Source organism: Nelusetta ayraudi, unplaced genomic scaffold (genome assembly GCF_046127955.1).
Source record: "Nelusetta ayraudi isolate G7.1 ecotype Tasmania unplaced genomic scaffold, CSIRO-AGI_Nayr_v1 ptg000163l, whole genome shotgun sequence".
In the NCBI taxonomy this organism is placed as follows: domain Eukaryota; kingdom Metazoa; phylum Chordata; class Actinopteri; order Tetraodontiformes; family Monacanthidae; genus Nelusetta; species Nelusetta ayraudi.
The window spans coordinates 260,487-279,164 of NW_027466213.1; the positions used below are offsets into that span (position 1 = coordinate 260,487).

Consider the following 18,678-nt stretch of genomic DNA (forward strand, 5'->3'; position numbering starts at 1 on the left):
GCCAGGTGTCGCAGCGCTCACAAAGTGTTTCCTCCACAGGTAGAAATCCAGGATGTGTCATCAAATAAAACACACCAAAAGGAAGTTTTCCTTCTTGTTACCTGCTGAGACGGAGTTGTGATGATGGTCTCCATGGAGACCAGAATCCCAGCGGGGCTGCAGTAAAAAAAAAAAGACAACATCCAGGAGGTGGTCGCACGCACACCAGCCGTCTGCTTTACAGCCTGACAGCCTCTGAGCAAACAGCCCCGGCCACCAATCAGGCGGCGGCCGCTCGTCTAACTGCCACCCTGCCCGGCGACACGCGCACTTTGGGAGGCGGCGGCGGGAGATGAGTGACAGCCACTTCTTCTACTGACCGCGGCCATGGATCCCAAACTCAGGTAGGGAATGCTGGGGGGGGGGGGGGGAGAATCGAGACCAGTTTTATTTCAGCTGTTTAGTTCACGCCTGAGGTGAAAAATAATAAATAAAAATGTAACTATGATTGATGAACCTGGTGGTGTCCATCATACTCCAGTGAAAGCAGTGAGATTGACTGCAGGCAGCTGGGAGATGTGGAGTCTGCAGGATGTGGAGACTGAGGCAGAGCTGCAGGGAGAGCTGAGAGGGACGTGAAGAAGAAGACTGAGCTGCGGGTGCAGAGATTTGTGGATGTGATGAAGGAGGACGTGAAGTTAGTTGGCGTGGAGAGAAGAAGATGCAGAGGTCGGAGGGGTCAGAGGCAGGCGGACGGTGATTGGCAGACAGCAGACAGAGAGTCAAGCCGAGAGTGTGAAGGATATAAACTCCACAGCAGCTGCACCAAACCACTCGTTTGTATCTGCAAGTCAAACTGCACATTGGTAGTTTTTCCTCCTCACGCTGGCTGGATTTACCTGCACCTGCGCTGTAGGAGATGTAGCCACACACAGCGGCTGCGTGGACTCAGACGGCAACATCAGCACATTCATGAAAGCGGCGGCTCGACAAACAGGACCCAACTGTTTTCTCAAGTTTCTTCATGTGTGCAGAAGCAGGCAGGTGCGGAGCGGCGGCACTGTTGTTCTTAGGAGGTTGTTTTGATATGACAAGAGTCATGTGAAAGGGCGCTGACGGACACGGAGGAGCTGGCAGGACGGTCCCGCACACGGAGCCTGAACGCCGCTCCGCTCAGGTTCTGTCTGAGGCAGAACCGGAGCGACCTCCTGAGTCAAAGGGTCAGATCAAAGCTGCAGAAGAGCAGGAGGGTTTGATTGGGCTAGAAAGTGAAGAGGTTGTATCAGCGTCAGCAGGATGGAGTCCACAGACAGTCCAGACACTCAGAGCCGGTGAGCATATCCAATTCACACAGAAACAAAAAAAAAGTTTTTTTTTTTGTTTGTCTGTTTTTTTGTGGACATTCTGCTCGAAGTTTGACTTTAAACTGGGACACAGAGGAAGAGGTCGTCTTCAGTGTTTCCTTTCAGTGTGTGCTCGTCTTCTGTTATTTCCGTTCACAGTTGAACAGCTGCTAAGTACAGTTTAAATAGTCATTTTACCGCTGCAAGATTACAATAAACGAGGGGGAAAGAGGGACCGACTGCACACCAGAAAGGGACTCCAGCCTACACGGTCTTATTTCTGATCACAGACAGTCGTCCTCTGATCAACCAGCCTCCCTCCCTCCTCTCATCCCCGACCGCAGACAAACAGAGAAATGTTTAAAATGAGATGCACCACGCACATGATCGCATGATGATGAAGCCAGGCAGAGGCAGCAGGCGTTTGGACTTTGGTTCTTATGTTAGAGAAACAAATCTGCATGAGTGCGAAAAAATAAATAAAATAAAATGTCTCCCTCTGTTTGCAGGAAGGCCAAGATGATATTTGGGCTGAAGGTGAAGAAGAAGAAGAAGAAAGTCAACACAGACCTGGTCCTGGCAAACAAAGGAGCCTTGGGTAATGCCTGGAAGACAAACACACACACACACACACACACACACACATCAGCGCGCACACAGTCTGGCTGCACACTGGTTGTGTGTGTGTGTGGTTGTGCGGCAGGCTGATGTCCTGTGCTGTCACGCCCGCCGAGCCCTTGTCAAACAGTCACATGGGGCCACCGTGGCCCACAGCTGTCGCTCATCTGGGCCTTTATGGGGCCACACAGGACAGCAGGCGTCCTTAACAGGGGGGGTCACATGACCGACGAGCCGCTGACAGGAAGTGCCCGAGCAGGTCGGCAGGTTTCGAACACGGCCGGGGCGACAGGGGCGAGCCATCAAACGCAGGCGAATCCCCGGCGTCACGAGGAACATCTGACAAGTCGTCGGACAGATGTTGACTTTTAGATTTCAATGTATTTATTTTTCAAGAGGACAGTGTGCAGTGTACAGCAGCCCATTCTGCAGGGATGTAATTGCATCCTGGTTTGCATTAGTGCTCCCCCTGCCAGGTGTTATAGGCACAGTACCTTCAAAAGGAAGGAGAGCAACAGCAACGGTAATAAGACGAAGGTCACATTACAATACAGCACAATGGCAACATTGTATGAGTTTCCAGCACGGTCGGGGCCATCGCACCAACTGTCCAGATGTCACTGCCTGTGGCACCTGAAGCTCTTTGCTGTGCTCCTTGAATTGTTCCTGAGCACGTTCTTTTCTCCTTTTTCTCCTCCGGCCCTGCTGGAGGTTCAAACTCTCAACGTGCTTTAAGTTGCTGCTGCCGCCGCTGGAAACGCTGTCGGTGTTGTTTTGCTGCAGACGGCGAGCTGGAGGAGGCGTCTCCAGTGCCCGACGAGGAAAGTGCAGAAGATCAACCTGAAGTCCGGACCAGAGTCATCCCAAACACCAAGAGGTTTGACGCTTTTCACACCCGAAGAACAGAACTGACTTTGTGATCATGATGAACGGAGAGAACTGGGCTGAACTGACTGTGAAACTTTCCCAGGGCCAAGTTGAAAACTCGCATCCAGGAAAGTGAAGGCAAACCGCAGAGCTTCCAGGTAGCCACGCCTGGAAATAAAGAAAACAGCAAATGTCCACAGCCAGAAAAATAACCTGACGTTTGGCTCGGGCCGACAGATTGCCATTAACGTGACGGAGGGCCGGCAGCTGGTGGGAGAAAACATCGACCCCAGCGTGGTGATCGAGGTCGGAGACGAGAAGAAACAGACGTCGGTGAAGGAAGCGACCAACGCTCCCTTTTACAACGAGGTAAAAACAGGACAAGTGAAAAAAACGGAACAATCTGCGGGGGGGGATTCTCCAGAGTTGACCGTTCTCCTCACTTCCCTCCTCTCCGTCAGTACTTTGTGTTTGACATGTTCGCCCACAAGGAGGTTTTCTTCGACAAGGTCATCAAACTGACGGTGAGCAGGACTTACAGAAGAAGGTTGAGAGATAAAGCAGCGCTGATGCTTTCTCTGAGCGCCGCTGTCGTTAGCTTCAGGTCATCGTTTGTCCTTTGCTTCAATTTCCTCCCCTTCAGGTCATGCACACCAAGATGCTGAGGAGTTTCTCCATCGGTTCCTTCAAGCTGGATGTGTGGACAGTCTACAAACAGCCGGGTAATGACACACACACACGCATCAGTGGCTAACTCTGCAGTAGCGTCACCAAGATTGGAAGTCCGACATCTGCGGTTTGCCGAAGCTTCGGTTTAAATCCTTTTTCTTTCAGTCTTATGAATTTTTAAAACTGGAAATGGGGGAAAAAAAGGTTCTGAAAAAAACAAAGTAGCACAAAGTAACAGGAAGTGACTGTCAGCCTAGCAAGCTAATGCTCAATAGCTAGCAGCAGCAGCAGCAGCGTCACTGGGACTACTGGGTTTACTGGTCTGGCACTCCCTGCCACCGCAGGTCACCAGTTCATCAACAAGTGGGCGGTGCTGACGGACCCCAGTGACCTCAGCACCGGGGTCAAAGGTTACGTCAAGTGCGACATCAGCATCTCGGAGAAGGGAGACACCATCCAGCCGGGGCCGAAACAGAGCGACGCCGAGGAGCAGATAGACAAGTAGGTCGTCAGCAGGCAGTGTTAACAATTCAGCCACCAGGGGGAGCTCCAGGTTCTACATCTGATGGGTTTTTGGAAGAGAGTGACTGGATTCACACTGCCACCTACAGACTGTCCCTCAAATTTGCGACGTCCTTCTTCCTTTCTTTCTTTCTTTCTTTCTTTCTTTCTTTCTCTCCCTCTCAGGAACCTTCTGATCCCTGAAGGTTTCCCCTCCGAGCGGCCCTGGGCCCGTTTCTTCCTGAAGGTGTACCGAGCTGAGGGCCTCCCACGAAACAACTCCAGCATCATGGCCAACGTCACCAAGGCCTTCATCGGAGACAACACGGCCCTCATCGACCCCTACGTGGTGGTCAGCTTCTTCAAACAAGTGGTGGGTTTGAACAGCGAGGCCTCAACCGCCGCAGTCTGTAAACTGTGTCTGAAAGTGGATTTGTGATTTTTTTTTTCCTTCGTGGCCTCCCAGGGTCGCACCTGCACCCAGAAGTCGACCGCAGATCCGGTGTGGAACGAGCAGATTGTCTTCACTGAGATGTTTCCCCCTCTGTGCCAGAGACTGAAGATCCAGGTAACCAGCACACCATCGCACCACCACGGCAGAAAGGACTTGTTTTCCTCTGGACAGCCTTTTTTAATCATTTCTTTTCCCCCTCAGGTGTGCGATGAGGGCGGCATGGGCGACGTCACCATCGGCACCCATTACTTTGACTTGAGACAAATCTCCAACGAACAGGACGGTGACCGAGGTGAGAGAGAGATGGCGAGGAGCCAGGAGGAAGTGTTGCTGGTGGATGGAGAGGAGTTATTGATGTAGGATGGAATTATTATCATTCCAGGGTTTTTACCAACTTTTGGACCCGCCTGGATCAACCTCTACGGTTCTGCCCGGAACTTCTCACTGGGCGAAGACACAGTGGAGCGTAATGAAGGCATCGGAGAGGGCGTGTCCTACAGGTTGGTGCCCAAATGTTTCTGTTCAAAGTGTTGAGATTAAAAACAATGAAAAGAAATAAAGAGGTAGCTGTGAAACTCCTGCGGGTTCTTCAGGGGTCGGGTCTACCTGGAGCTGTCGGTGGAGATCCTCTCCGGAGGGACGGGCCACGAATCCAAACTCCTCAAACTGGTCAAACCTGCGAAGGACCCAAAAGGCGGAAAGGCTGCAGCAGCAGGAGGAGCGGGAGCAGGGGGAGGAGGCGAGGCCGATAAAGGGGCGGCGGCCGTGGGTGCTGAAGTGCTTCCTGTGGAGTCTCCGCCCACGGTGGGAGGAGTTACTCTACCTCCGGATGAGAGCCAAATGTGACAGTTATGGTTTAAAAAGGTTTAAAGTTAATTTAAACAGGGGTTATGGGAGTGCTCATGTGTCATGTGACCAGAAGTGTGCAGCAGTGTTGAAAATGTTTTGATTCCTAAAGTAATTTACACAATTATTACACAATTATTACAGAATTATTCAAATCCTAACGTAATTTACACAATTATTCAAATCAGATGAGCAAATGTTTGATCCTATTTTTGCAGAATCTGAAATGTGGAAGATTTAAGAACAAATCCTCGCAGAGCTTTGACGCTCAGAGTCTTTTCTTGTAGCTGAACGCCGGCAGGACGGAGAGTTTCCTGCTGTTCGGAGCGCTGTTCGAGGCTACCATGATCGACAGGAAAATTGGGGACAAGCCAATCAGCTTTGAGTTCTCTTTAGGTGAGGCCACTGAGCACTTGACGCAGTTATCTCCAAACTGTAGCTAAAGAGCTCTGCACGATAGTCTCTTTGATTTTAAAGACCCTAACTTGACTTTTTAAACTTTTGAAGTGTTGCTGCCTCTTGGCCAGGACTCCCTTGGAGAAGAGATTTTTAATCTCAATGGGATTTTCCTGGTAAAAAAAAATAACTTTAAATAAAATAAATAATAAATTGACCGGTGCTTCCTGCTCCAGGTAAGTTTGGCAACACCTTGGAGCCTGCAGCGCCACCTGGTGTCAGCGGCACCAGTCCGGCCCCCGGCCGCAGGAAGAAGGCGCTTGAGGTCCCAGAGAGCGGCGACGTGCCGGGCTCCTCCCCTCGAGGCTCCTCCTCCCCTCGCGGCTCCCCCACGTTCTTCCCCTCCACACCTCTCCTGCTCTCAGAGCCCCAGGAGCTCATCTTGACCTCCTCCTACTGCTCCACCACGCCTCCGGAGAAACCGCTCATCATTGAAGGGAACAGGTAGAGACCTGATGTTGTGGTCGTCGTCGTCGCTGCGGCCGCTGCTTGTTCCATCGTGGGTTTGGTGGTCGCCGGTTAAAAACAGAATGATGCGACACACGGCATCAATGAGGCCTGAAATGAGATTTAACCAGCAGGCGACGAGCAGAAAGCTTGCAGTGATTGAACATTTAACAATGACGGTGAAAGTGTAATATTTACCTTTCACATTGTCAATAAGTTGTTTCACACCAGACACATGGATGTTGGAGTGTAACTTGTTTGGATGGATGGATGGGAGGATGGATGGATGGATGATGATGGATGGATGATGGATGCATGGCTAGTTGGATGGATGATGATGGATGGATGGGAGGATGGATGATGAATGGATGCATGGCGTGTTGGATGGATGGATGATGGACGATGGATGGATGGATAGGTGGGTGGTTGGGTGGATGTTGGAGGGATGGATGATGAATGGATGATGGATGGATGATGATGATGGATAGATGATGGATGGATGATGGATGGATGATGATGGATGGATGATGGATGGATGATGGATGGATGATGATGATGGATGGATGATGGATGGATGATGATGGATGGATGATGGATGGATGATGGATGGATGATGATGGATGGATGATGGATGGATGATGGATGGATGATGATGATGGATGGATGATGGATGGATGATGATGGATGGATGATGATGGATGGATGATGGATGGATGATGGATGGATGATGATGATGGATGGATGATGGATGGATGATGGATGGATGATGATGATGGATGGATGATGGATGGATGATGATGGATGGATGATGGATGGATGATGGATGGATGCATGGCTAGTTGGATGGATGGATGATGGACGATGGATGGATGGATAGGTGGGTGGTTGGGTGGATGTTGGATGGATGGATGATGAATGGATGATGATGATGGATAGATGATGGATGGATGATGGATGGATGATGGATGGATGATGATGATGGATAGATGATGGATGGATGATGGATGAATGATGGATGGATGATGATGGATGGATGATGGATGGATGATGATGATGGATAGATGATGGATAGATGATGGATGGATGATGAATGGATGATGGATGGATGATGATGATGGATAGATGATGGATGGATGATGGATGGATGATGATGGATGGATGATGGATGGATGATGGATGGATGATGGATGGATGATAACTGTTCCTCTGTGTCCTTGTGTGTGTTTGCTTGCAGACACTTCATGTATCTTCCCCTGGAGAAGCAGAAGCCGTGTGTCAGTGTGCTGTGTCACTGCGAGGACAGAACCTACCGCATGTTCAACTCTAACATGCTGGATAGTGTTGCTCGACTGTTTGTACGTTCACACGCACGCTCACACCCGGTCTCCATCCTTTTTTTTCTTTTTTTCTTTTCTTCAAAGTTTTTAAAATTCTAGTTTAAAAAAAAACAAAAAAAACAACTCTTGTTTTCAGGAAGAAGGTGTGGCCAATGCAGCTGAGCTACACAGGAGGTCCGATCCAGGGGCGGAGCCTCTGCTCAAAGCAGTACTGAGAGACTTCCGCATGGACGCCAGGTGTTCCAACGACCGCTGAGTGCTCAGTGACACACACACACACACACACACACACAAGCCATCAACACAACTCATGACCTCGTGACCCCGCGCCTGATCTGATGATCCGCTCAATGGCATTTAGTGACGGGCAACGTTACAATCACAATTTCTGTTTAACACGTCTTTTACTCTGCAGAGGCTTCATCACTGCAGCCGAGGCCAAGCTGAAGGCGGAGCTGAAGTCCAGCTACCTCACACAGCTGGACAAGAAACGCCTCACCATGTGTAAACAGGAGCTGGTGGGGAAACACACACAGGAACTTGAGGTTTCTTCTTTTAAACTCTAAATTCACTTCGTGTGTGTGTGTGTGTGTGTGTGTGTGTGTTGCAGGAGAGCCTGATGGAGGACGCCCGGATGTTGGTGGAGAGGAAGAGAAAAGCCGGCGGCGAGAAGAAGATGCTGCAGGAGGCCAACAAGCTCACGCACAGAGCTCGATTCCTGGTGGAGGAGGTGTGGCTCCGCAAAATATAACGCAAAGGGCGTATTCGGGTCGCAGTGTAGTGCAATCGAAAGTTGGAGATGCGTTACTCATTTTGTGTGCAGTCAAAGCCCGGTTTTAGTCCCTGCTGGCTGACTGTCTGCACCACACCTTCAACAGTCAGTCGGTTTGGTGCAGTTTGTGAGCCTCCAGTCTTTCCCCCTCCACCCTGCAGCCGCAGCACACGGTGCCCGACGTCTTTGTGTGGCTGCTGAGCAACAACAAGCGCGTGGCCTACGCTCGGGTCCGAGCCCGAGACCTGCTGTTCTCCTCGTCGGCTGAGGCCCAGGGGGTCCACTGTGGGAAGGTCCTGACCCTCTTCCTGAAGGTGGGCAGCAGAGGAGGACCCCAGGCGTCGATGTGACGGACACGGAGGTCTGAACTCAACGCTCTCTCGCTGTGTCTGCAGCCTCCGGGGAAGCGAACCTCAGGGCTGCCGGTGCAGGCCAAGCTGGATGTGTATTTTTGGTTCGGCAGCTGCTCCGACTCGGCTCACGTGCTGGACGACCTGCCCGAAGGATTCTCCCCGGACCCGAGCGGAGGCACCGGCACCGGCCCTCCAAAGTCCCTGCTGAGCGCCGGTACGAGCAGCAAGAACCGCCTCCCTCCACTGACCATCGATGAGTCACATTTAGTCATTTAAAGGTGCAATGTGTAAAATTTGGTCTGTTTTACAATTTTGATATCAGTAAAAGTTTAATACGCTGTGCAAATACATTCAGAAAAATGTATAATCGCAGTGACAGAGCGGCAAACTCTAGAATGTAACCATGATGTCGCTGTTACCTCTCAACATCTCCAAATATTACACACTGGACCTTTAATGATGGATGGAGGATGTAAGCATCCAACATTTGTGTTGCCCCCCTGGCTCATGCTGCGTTTGTGTGTCTGCCACCCCTCCCCCCCACCCCAGAGAGGCACCACTTCCAGCTGAGGTGCCACATGTATCAGGCCCGTGGCCTGATCGCTGCCGACAACACGGGCCTGTCTGATCCCTTCGCCAGGGTCACCTTCCAGTCCAACAGCCAGAGCACCAACGTGAGTGATGGCGGGCCCCCTCTGGACACACACACACACACACACACACACACACACACACACACACACACACACACACACACACACACACACGCACACACAAGCAGCACTGGTCTCTGAGAGTGGTTGTCCTCTTGCTGAACCCATAAACAGACACGCACGCACGCACGCACGCACGCACACACACACACACACACACACACACACACACACACACACACACACACACACACACACAGGCTTCTTCTTCTTCTTCTCCTTCTTCTCCTTCCTTATATTTTTTCATCTTTGAGGTTCTACGTGCTGACAAATCTTTATTTGATTTTATTTCTAAAACAAAAAATAAGCGCCTTGTTTTCTTTCTTTCTTTCATTCTGGTGGGAAAACTTGTAATAAAATTGTGGTGGTAAAAAAAAATCAAAAATCTTCCTTTTTCTTCTTCTTCAAATTCATCACGTCCCAACAGATCCCACGCCTTCACCGCGTGTATCAGCCTTTCTTACACTCAAGCAGTCTGGACACACCCATGTTCTGTTTTTATCTTTCTGCACTGCAGAAAAATACTGAAGACTACAATATATTTGAGCAAGATATATGTAATGATGCAGCAAAGAAAAACACGTTCAACAACTCTAAATATGCTTTTCATGAACGCTGGCTATTTAGAAGAATTTCAATATAAAAGGTCTTTGAGTTATTTGACACTCTTATTGTTTCCTCCATAGTTCCATGTGTGTTCATACGTAGTTTTGATGCCGTCAGTGAGAAACTGCACTGTCGGAAGTCATGAGGATGAAAGAAAAGACATTACACTCACGTCCAAACTGTTGACCGCTCGAGTATGTAAGTGTGCTTGCGTGTTGCCTTCAGGTGATCAGTCAGACTCTCAGCCCAACATGGAACCAGTGCCTGCTGATGAGCCGCCTGCTGCTGAGCGGAGACCTGCAGCACATCCAGCAGGAGCCGCCGCGCACCGTCATCGAGGTGTACGACGACGACGCGCTGGTAATTCATCAGAGCTCCGCTTCTCTTTGTCAACCCCTGAAGCTTTGAAACTGACTTCCTGTTTCCTGTCCCCGCCCTCCTCCCACCTGCTCCTCCCACCTGCTCCTCCTCAGGGTAAGGCCGAGTACCTGGGAACCACCGTGGTGGTGCCCGAGGTCCGCTTGACCTCTGACCCCTACACGCCTCCGCTGCTGCAGTACAGCCCGCTGCATTGCGGCAGCCAATCGGGAGGAGACCTGCTGGCGGCGTTTGAACTGCTGCAGATCGGCGAGTTTGGGGAGCGGAATCTGCCGCCGCTGGAGGAGCAGGAAGGAGGCGTCTACACGGTTCCTGCCAACATCAGACCCGTCCTCAGCACCTACAGGCTGGAGGTTCGGCTGCGTTGGAACGTTTCATATCAACTGATATAGATAGATGGATACTTTATTAACCCTTGGCCTGAAATTGATTAAACGTGGTTGTGTATGGTTGTAAAGCAAAAAGTCTTCAGGAATAATTTTCTGGATCTTGACTATTAAAGGTCCGGTGTGTAAAATCTGTCACGTGAGCCTCCTTAGAAAATGGCAGCGCAACTAGGAGCAATACTGTAGTTCTGTATATATATTATTATATATATGAGAACTGTTCTCAGGGTAGAAAAACCAAATGACTTTAAAAGGTAAGCAACGGGACTCTTTTACTCTGTGCGTCTGCCAGGTGCTATTCTGGGGTCTGAGGGAGCTGAAGAAGGTCCAGTTCTTGTCAGTTGACCGGCCACAGGTACGACAGTCACAGGCCAGCTGCAGCTTCACTGGATCCCTCACTGGAGATCGGGCAGACCAGCCGCTTGTCATTAGTTCATCGAACAGACGCTGTTGATGCGGATGATGATGTTGCTGTTGTTCCCCAGGTCTTCATAGAGTGTGCAGGTAAGACCCTGCGCTCCTCCATCATTCAGAAGTACAAGTCCAACCCCAACTTCACCTCGCTGGTCGACGCCATTGAGCTGGTGAGAACCAGCAGCCTCTCTAGCCGACATGTGAAAGGATCGTCTCGGTGCGTTTGGCTGATTCGCTGCTTGCCATCGCTCAGGAGCTGCCAGAGAACGAACACCTCCATCCTCCGCTCAGCATCACCGTGGTCGACTGGCGGGCCTTCGGCCGCAGCACGCTGGTCGGCCACCACGTCATCAACAACCTCAACGCCTTCAAGTACACTCCGCCTCCGGCTCCGCCTCCCGCTGCCACCGCCGCCGCCCCCACACAGACCCCCAGCAAGGCTTTGTTGAGCCTGGAACCCGGACAGGCACTGGAGCCGCCTGCCGCTGAGGGTAACCGACCAAGCAGCTGCCGATCCAACATCTGTGGCGCTGCAGGTGATTCATCTCCTCCTGCGCTTGTCTCATAGGACCGTCGACGGCTCACGAGGCCGCCTCAGCGGCCGTGACGCCAACGCTGAAGAGTCAGCACTTCCTGATCACCGTGGAGGAGGAGCAGAGACCTTCTGGCAGCGCGGCCACCGAGGGAGAGGCCAAGAGGGCAAAGGTCACGATGGCGTACATCCACGTTAAACAATGAGAGGAAGCAGATACCTGAGTGGAGAAGTGGTGGATGGGTGGATGCATGCACGGATGGATGGATGGATGGATGATTGATGGATGGATGCTGACCCCGATCACATGTGAAACCCCGCAGAGCAAGACGAAGAGCACTCGCCGCTCCACCAAGAGGAGGAGACGCACCATCGCTGACGAATCAGCAGAGAGCGTCATCGACTGGTGGTCCAAATATTATGCGTCTGTGGAGAAACAGGTAGGCGGGACTGATGAGTTGCTTTTTTTTAAAAAAATAATTTGTAGAAAATATTTAGAAAAAGACACATGAACGTGTTTGTGTTTCAGGCCAAGCAGAGGGACGGCACTCCGTTCCCACATCTCTTTGAAAAGAGTAAGAACTCATCCTGCATGACGCTGCTTTCTTCACCAAAGGTCTCCATGTGGAAGTTTCACCTGCCTTCGGAATTAGATTGCAGGCTGACACACAGTCATTACAAACAATCTTCAGAAAAACCATTAACATCATGAAATTTCAAAACGATATTTGGCATTTTTTGCTCTCAGTTTTCCTGTTTCCTGTTTACTTCATAGTCACCAGGAGCTGTTTTTTTTTTTGGAACCTCATCATACCTCCAGATGCCAAACTGGCTGACATCTATTTAATGGGAATCTTCAGAATTTTGAGTTCAGGCAAACACGGGAGATGGGGAACCATGGAAAAATTGTGAAAAATCTGCTCCACAAAATATGATTCAATTTCATAAAATTTTTTTTAAAAAAAGTCTTGAGTGACCTTGAACTTAAACGATAAGGAGACGCTTTAAAAGACAAGACAAGCAGTGGATATGTTCAAAGTGTCAGCAGCAAACTGGTCCTGGAGGAGGTCAGACTCAGACTTGTTGACCTGACACACACACACTGTTGTGCATTGCAGCTTCAACGTACCAGAGCTTGCTCAGCGATGGAATAACCTCCCTGGGTAAGAACACGAAGGCAAAGTGACTTCTGGCCTCTGTGTCTTCTTGGAGGGAAATGTTCCATGGTGCGGCTCTGCAGCGCTGCTTCTGTGCACGGCCTCCCCATTGCTTTTTGGGATTCTGAGCCTACTGTGGGTTCCTTTTGCGACTCAAGTGGGCAGAGCTACTCGTGTCTGTCTTGGCCGGACAAGAATTAGCGTGAAGGTGGAGTTGGATTTTTGAGAGTGCAAATTTAGAACCTTTGGATGGGTTTAAAAAAACGGGCAAAAAACCCAGATGTACTATTCCTGCTAAAGAATAAAGGTAGCGTTTTCAAAACACATTTTGAATTTCCGCAATTTCTAAGTTTTAAACCATCAAGAGTTCATTTGCTGATGAGAACAAATCCATAAAAAAAAAATCCATCTATTTCATTTGACGCAATGAGTGAGTAGATTGGGCTGCGTTCAGACTGCAGGCGAATCTGAGTCCAGTCAGAGTCCTTCTCAAATGCGATTTTCAGGGCTGACTGTCCACACTGTTTTAAGCAAGTGTCCAAATGGGATGTGGCTCTGTTCACACTGGGCCACATTATTGAGCCATCTGACAGGTTTCTGTAGCAACGACATGGGAGAATGGAGCTATCTCCCCACACACTGATGAGCCAATGAGCTTCCTCCTCTGTCCAGGGACTGACTGGCTGTTTTCTACTGCTTCTGTCTGCTCCGTGACGTTACAGCTCCGCACCTCCAATGGCGCCCTCTGGTGGCGCTCTCTGGGACAGTCAAAACCCATCGCTGTGTTTGGAGCCGTTCACACTGAGACGCATCTGACCAAATGCCAATTGAAACGACCTGCCGAACGTGGTTTCATTCCGTTTGGCAAAAGTCGGATTTTATGTGATTTGTGACTGTTCAGCCTACAAAAGCGCCGTCCGGTTTCAATCTGGATGGGATAAAAATTGGATTTTGGCAGGCAGTCTGAACGCGGTCAATGACCAAATTCTCCTTTCAGGCAGTGTTTGCAGCTGACGATGCCTTTTGGTTTGTTTATCCAGTGAGCACTACTGATGGAGACAAGAAGAAGCGACAGAAAGGGAAAGGAACCCCAGAGACAAGCGTCGTTCTGCCTACTAAACTGGCCACACTTCAGGTACTTGCGCTGAGATACCTTCAGGTCATGCGGTCAAATCGAAAGACAAGAAAAGTGTCACTTTTGTCGGTCGGAGCCTCAACGGTTCTTGAATTTGTCATTGGGGTCAAATTCAGATTCAGTGTTTGTTTCCTTCCCTGCAGCTGTACAACAAGGAGTTGGAGGCAGAATTTGGGAGTTTCAGCGACTGGGTAAACACATATGAGCTCTTCCGCGGAAAATCTGGAGAAGAAGAAGGGCCGACGGAGGAGAGATTCGTCGGCAAATTTAAGGTGAATTGTTTTTTTTTTAGATTCAAGGCCTCTCCGCCTAGATGCCCCGTTCCTGCTGACTCACATCTCCAGCGATGTAATGCACCTGTGTCCACACGCAGGGGCGGTTCTGCCTGTATAAAGTGACAGAGGAAGACGAGGAGGACTGGGACGAAGCCGCTGATGGTGGAATCTGCAAAGTCAGCCGAGGGATCCCCATGAACAGCCCTGTACAAGTCCTCATCCGGGTTTACGTTGTCTCTGTGCGTGCTCGTTCTCCATCTGCTCAAAAGTCTTTCCAAGATCTGGCCAAGGTTCTGGTTTCCAGTCAATTCTGTAGATACACAGAAAGTCTCCAGTCAAGCTTGTTGTGCTGGACCTTACTCAACAGCTTTACTCTACCTTTACTGGACCCATAGGAAGCCACCAATCAGAAGCCTCTTGAGTTATTGCTGACTCAGCTGGCAGTTAAAACACTTTTCTTCCACTTTTTACAGCAACAGTTTCGTATATGGACCATCTGTTGTGTTGGCTCATCCAATTCCAAAAAATATGTCTCCTCAGGCTTCAAACTTGCACCCTGCTGACCCGGACGGGAAAGCGGACCCTTACGTTGTTCTCAGATTGGGCAAGAAGGAAATCAAAGACAGAGACAACTACATCCCCAAGCAGCTGAACCCTGTGTTTGGCAGGTACGAGGCCGCTGGTTTGACATCTGACTTCCCAACACCGGACTTCCCAACTCTGCTTCTCCTTCCAGGTCCTTTGAGATACAGGCCAAGTTCCCTCAGGAGTCTCTGCTGTCAGTGCTGATCTACGACTACGACCTAGTGGGAGGGGACGACCTGATTGGAGAGACTCGTATCGACCTGGAGAACCGCTTTTACAGCCGCCACAGGGCCACCTGCGGCCTGCCGATGGAGTACAGCCTGTAAGCCTGGAGGGGAACCCAGTCCAGGTCTTCTTATGTCTGCCTCTGGTTCCTTCTTTCAGCAGCTTGTCTGACTGGGAACTATTTCCCACCGTCCTTCTGCCTATTCAGTCAAGGTTACAACGCCTGGCGGGACTGCCTGAAGCCCTCCGAGCTGCTGAGCAAGCTGTGCCGGGACAACAGTCTGGAAGATCCTCAGTTCAGACCGGGGCGCATCACCGTGGCCGGCAGGGTTTTCACCGGCAAGACACTCTTCATGGACGAAGGTGAGAAGGCACAGGGGACTCAGATGAGTCTTCATCACTCATGCATTCATTGCTGATGATGTCGCTGGGCCCCTCAGATCATCCCATCGAGTCCTACGAGCACCTGTCCTTGAAGATCCTCCACCGCTGGGCCGAGATCCCGGGCGTGGGATCCAAACTGGTGCCGGAGCACATCGAGACCAGAACCTTGTTCAGCAAGAGCCGCCCCGGCATGGATCAGGTACCGTCCAGCCACCATGTAAACGTTCACCTGTCAGCCCCAACTTGTCTTTCAGCCGCTTGATGTTTAGAAAAATGTTGGAAGCCTTTGGCAGACTGTCTTGTGTCTTGTGTCTGCTGGTGTGTGTTTGTGCGTCAGGGTCAGGTCCAGATGTGGGTCGATATGTTTCCTATGGATATGCCTCATCCGGGACCTTCGGTGGACATTTCACCACGAAAGCCCAAAGGGTGCGAGACGTTCATCAAATACCCAGTGTTTTTTTTTATAGTGAGAACAGGATTAAAGGTTAAGTGTGTAAGATTGGGGATTTTAGGAATAAACAGCGACATCAAGTGGTTACATTTTAGATTGCAGCGCTCTTACACTTCCCCTCCCTCTCCTGAGTTTGCTATTGAACTACGGTGGCCTGCGCACACAAACTTGCCTTGTCCACCTTGTTCTTTGTTGGTTTATTTGAGCACGCGAGCGTGCACCCTAAGTACCAAATGTGCTGTCAGGTGACCTGGATTGTCCACACCAGGCTTCCTTAGAAATATGACGGTGCAAGATGGCAGCTAACTGGGAGCCAGATCCTTGCTCCATGTATATTCTTATACTATATAAATAAGAGCCGTTCTCAGACGGTTGTTGCACTGTACTGTATACACTTTTCTTAATGTTATTAGACAGTATCTTAAGCTTATATCAGCAATATAGAAATGATAAATCAAGCCAAATTTTACCCGCTGCACCTTTAAGGCAGGACTGATCATCTTGTGTGCCAGGTACGAACTGAGGATCATCATCTGGAACACGGAGGACGTCATCCTGGAGGACAGCAACTTCTTAACTGGGGAAAAGTCCAGCGACATCTACATCAAGGGGTAATGTGACGCCACGACGGGTCTGCAAACACACTGAGGCCCCCAAGTTCTCACACGTGTACCGAAACGGCCTCACATCCCGTTGTTCCTGTTCGCCTCAGATGGCTGAAAGGCCTGGAAGACGACCGACAGGAGACGGACGTCCACTACAACTCTCTGACCGGTGAAGGAAACTTCAACTGGCGCTTCGTCTTCCCTTTCCACTACCTGCCTGCAGAGAAGGTCCCGACCGCTCACATTCACAAGTGGACATTTCACATAGATTCCGTGTTCCGCTGACGTCATTCCCCCTGCCCCTCCTCCTTCTCTTCTTCAGGTAGTGGCGGTGAGGAAGAGGGAGAGCATCTTCTCGCTGGATAAAACCGAGCAGAAGCTTCCGGCCATCCTCGTCCTGCAGGTTTGGGACTTTGAGAGGCTCTCCTCCGACGACTTCCTGGGTGCGTCCGGAGCTCCTGTGCGTCGTCCCAAACATCCGCCCTCTGTTTGAGCAGCGTGACTGAGCCGCCTGCCTCCTGTCTTTTATGCGCAGGCACCGTGGAGATCGACCTCCACAGTTTCCCACGTGGCACAAAGACTGCCAAGTCGTGCAAGGCCGACATGCTGAGCGACGGGACGGAGAGAATTTCCATCTTCCAGCAGAAGCGATCCAAAGGCTGGTGGCCCTTCATCAAGTTGGGGGAGCTGACGGTAGGCCGAGACACAGCGTCACACAGCCGGAACTCACAGACACCAATGTCTCACTGACACAATGGGGGCCCACCAGGGGAAAGTGGAGGCGGAGTTCCACCTGGTTTCAGCTGAGGAAGCAGAGAAATACCCCGTTGGACGAGCGCGCAAGGAGCCGGAACCGCTGCCGAAGCCAAAGTAAGACGCTGGCAGGCTTTGTTTTGTTTGTTTTTTTCCAGTGATACATTTTCATGCACATTGCCGACTAACAAAATCTCGGTTGGTGAAACAGTTTGTTTTATTTGTGTCGTATTTAAAATCTCAACTTTGGCAGTTTTATTCTGGGGGGGAACAATTAACGTAGCCGCTGAAGACTGACGAAGCGCCGAGGTTTTGTGTCTACATTCTAGACGACACATCTTGACATTTTGAAAGGTTCCATCGTTGTAAGAAGCGTGCGTGCATGACGGCACCAATGAGCAGCATCCTTTGAAGACAAGGAGGCGGGGCTACGGCCGGGGTTTTAGCGGCGACATCAGACGCGTTTCTCTACTCTCTACGAGCCAAGTGTGGGAACAGGAAGAGGAAATGGGAAAAAAATGATTATCCTCTATCACCGATTCCCATCTCCAAAATGCTGTAGAACAGGAAGCTTTTTTGCTGGTTTCTGGCGACCGCAATGCCCAACAGGTGGAAACGGCTGTCAGCAAAACAACAACGGGAGAAAATCAGTAGGATGCTGCCAAGGTAAACAGCATCTCACTCAACCTTTGCTCCCTTGTCCCGCCTCCTCAGCCGCCCTGACACCTCCTTCTCCTGGTTCACCAACCCCTTCAAGTGTTTTTTCCACCTGGTGTGGCGCAACTACAAGAAGTACATCATCCTGGCGCTGCTCCTGCTCATCACCGCACTCTTCCTCGCACTGCTCATCTACACGCTGCCGGGGGCGCTCTCCAACAGGATTGTCAATGGGTGACCTACCAGCACGTATAAAACACAAGCCAGTGCTTTGAGCTTGAGCTCGTCAGCCAATTCTCCTCTGCAGAAGAGGAAACAGGCTTCAAGCTCAGCACACGGTGCACTTTTCTTTACGAGAAAGAGAAGCCAAATCTCACAATGTCACTGTCAATCTTTTTTTTTTTTTAAGTTTTTATACTAAGTGTATCTCACTTTAGCTTCTTGTCCGTCTGACAGTCACAGGCCACAATCTCACACGACAAAACACGATTCATACAAATAGCACTGAAAACTTCACAATCGACATTTTAAGTACTTTTTTACATTTAAATATACATTACTTAGAAATGTTATAATTTATACTTGCAATGTATACATAAATGTACTGCTTTGCTCTAATTTCCCTAGTGGTTGAGTGAGTGACAACATTTAAAAATGATAAGATTTGGTTCTTTATACCCTTCTACTGTTTAAACAGGCCAAAGAGTACCGTCCCCTCTTTTTTGAACTGTTTATATAAACAAAAATGTTTGTATAACATCTGTATTTAGCAATAGTAAG

The 18,678-nt window shown here is 50.1% G+C and overlaps 1 protein-coding gene across 3 annotated transcripts; it reads left to right on the forward strand.

The window, feature by feature from the left end:
* Window positions 1–1,187: 1,187 nt before the first annotated feature.
* On the forward strand, window positions 1,188–18,284 carry fer1l6 (fer-1 like family member 6). 3 transcript variants are annotated; one of them, XM_076013966.1, is made up of 45 exons: window positions 1,188–1,310; window positions 1,832–1,920; window positions 2,724–2,817; window positions 2,911–2,965; window positions 3,045–3,176; window positions 3,269–3,331; window positions 3,451–3,529; window positions 3,821–3,977; window positions 4,164–4,350; window positions 4,444–4,545; window positions 4,633–4,723; window positions 4,814–4,931; window positions 5,025–5,235; window positions 5,565–5,673; window positions 5,910–6,177; window positions 7,415–7,535; window positions 7,654–7,754; window positions 7,933–8,035; window positions 8,128–8,247; window positions 8,451–8,603; window positions 8,685–8,856; window positions 9,192–9,316; window positions 10,187–10,321; window positions 10,435–10,692; window positions 11,018–11,080; window positions 11,211–11,309; window positions 11,393–11,630; window positions 11,708–11,844; window positions 11,995–12,111; window positions 12,201–12,246; window positions 12,790–12,834; window positions 13,869–13,963; window positions 14,107–14,235; window positions 14,337–14,477; window positions 14,779–14,906; window positions 14,975–15,145; window positions 15,257–15,411; window positions 15,489–15,631; window positions 15,770–15,858; window positions 16,396–16,494; window positions 16,596–16,716; window positions 16,811–16,931; window positions 17,024–17,181; window positions 17,258–17,358; window positions 17,956–18,284. In XM_076013966.1, the coding sequence occupies exons 1-45, from the start codon at window positions 1,276–1,278 to the stop codon at window positions 18,134–18,136; spliced, it is 5,655 nt and encodes a 1,884-aa protein (XP_075870081.1). In that variant the 5' UTR covers window positions 1,188–1,275; the 3' UTR covers window positions 18,137–18,284. The 3 variants fall into 3 exon arrangements, with proteins under 3 accessions (XP_075870081.1, XP_075870079.1, XP_075870082.1); XM_076013964.1 differs by having other exon boundaries at window positions 11,708–11,843; window positions 11,991–12,111; XM_076013967.1 differs by lacking the exon at window positions 12,790–12,834 and having other exon boundaries at window positions 11,708–11,843; window positions 11,991–12,111.
* Window positions 18,285–18,678: the final 394 nt, after the last annotated feature.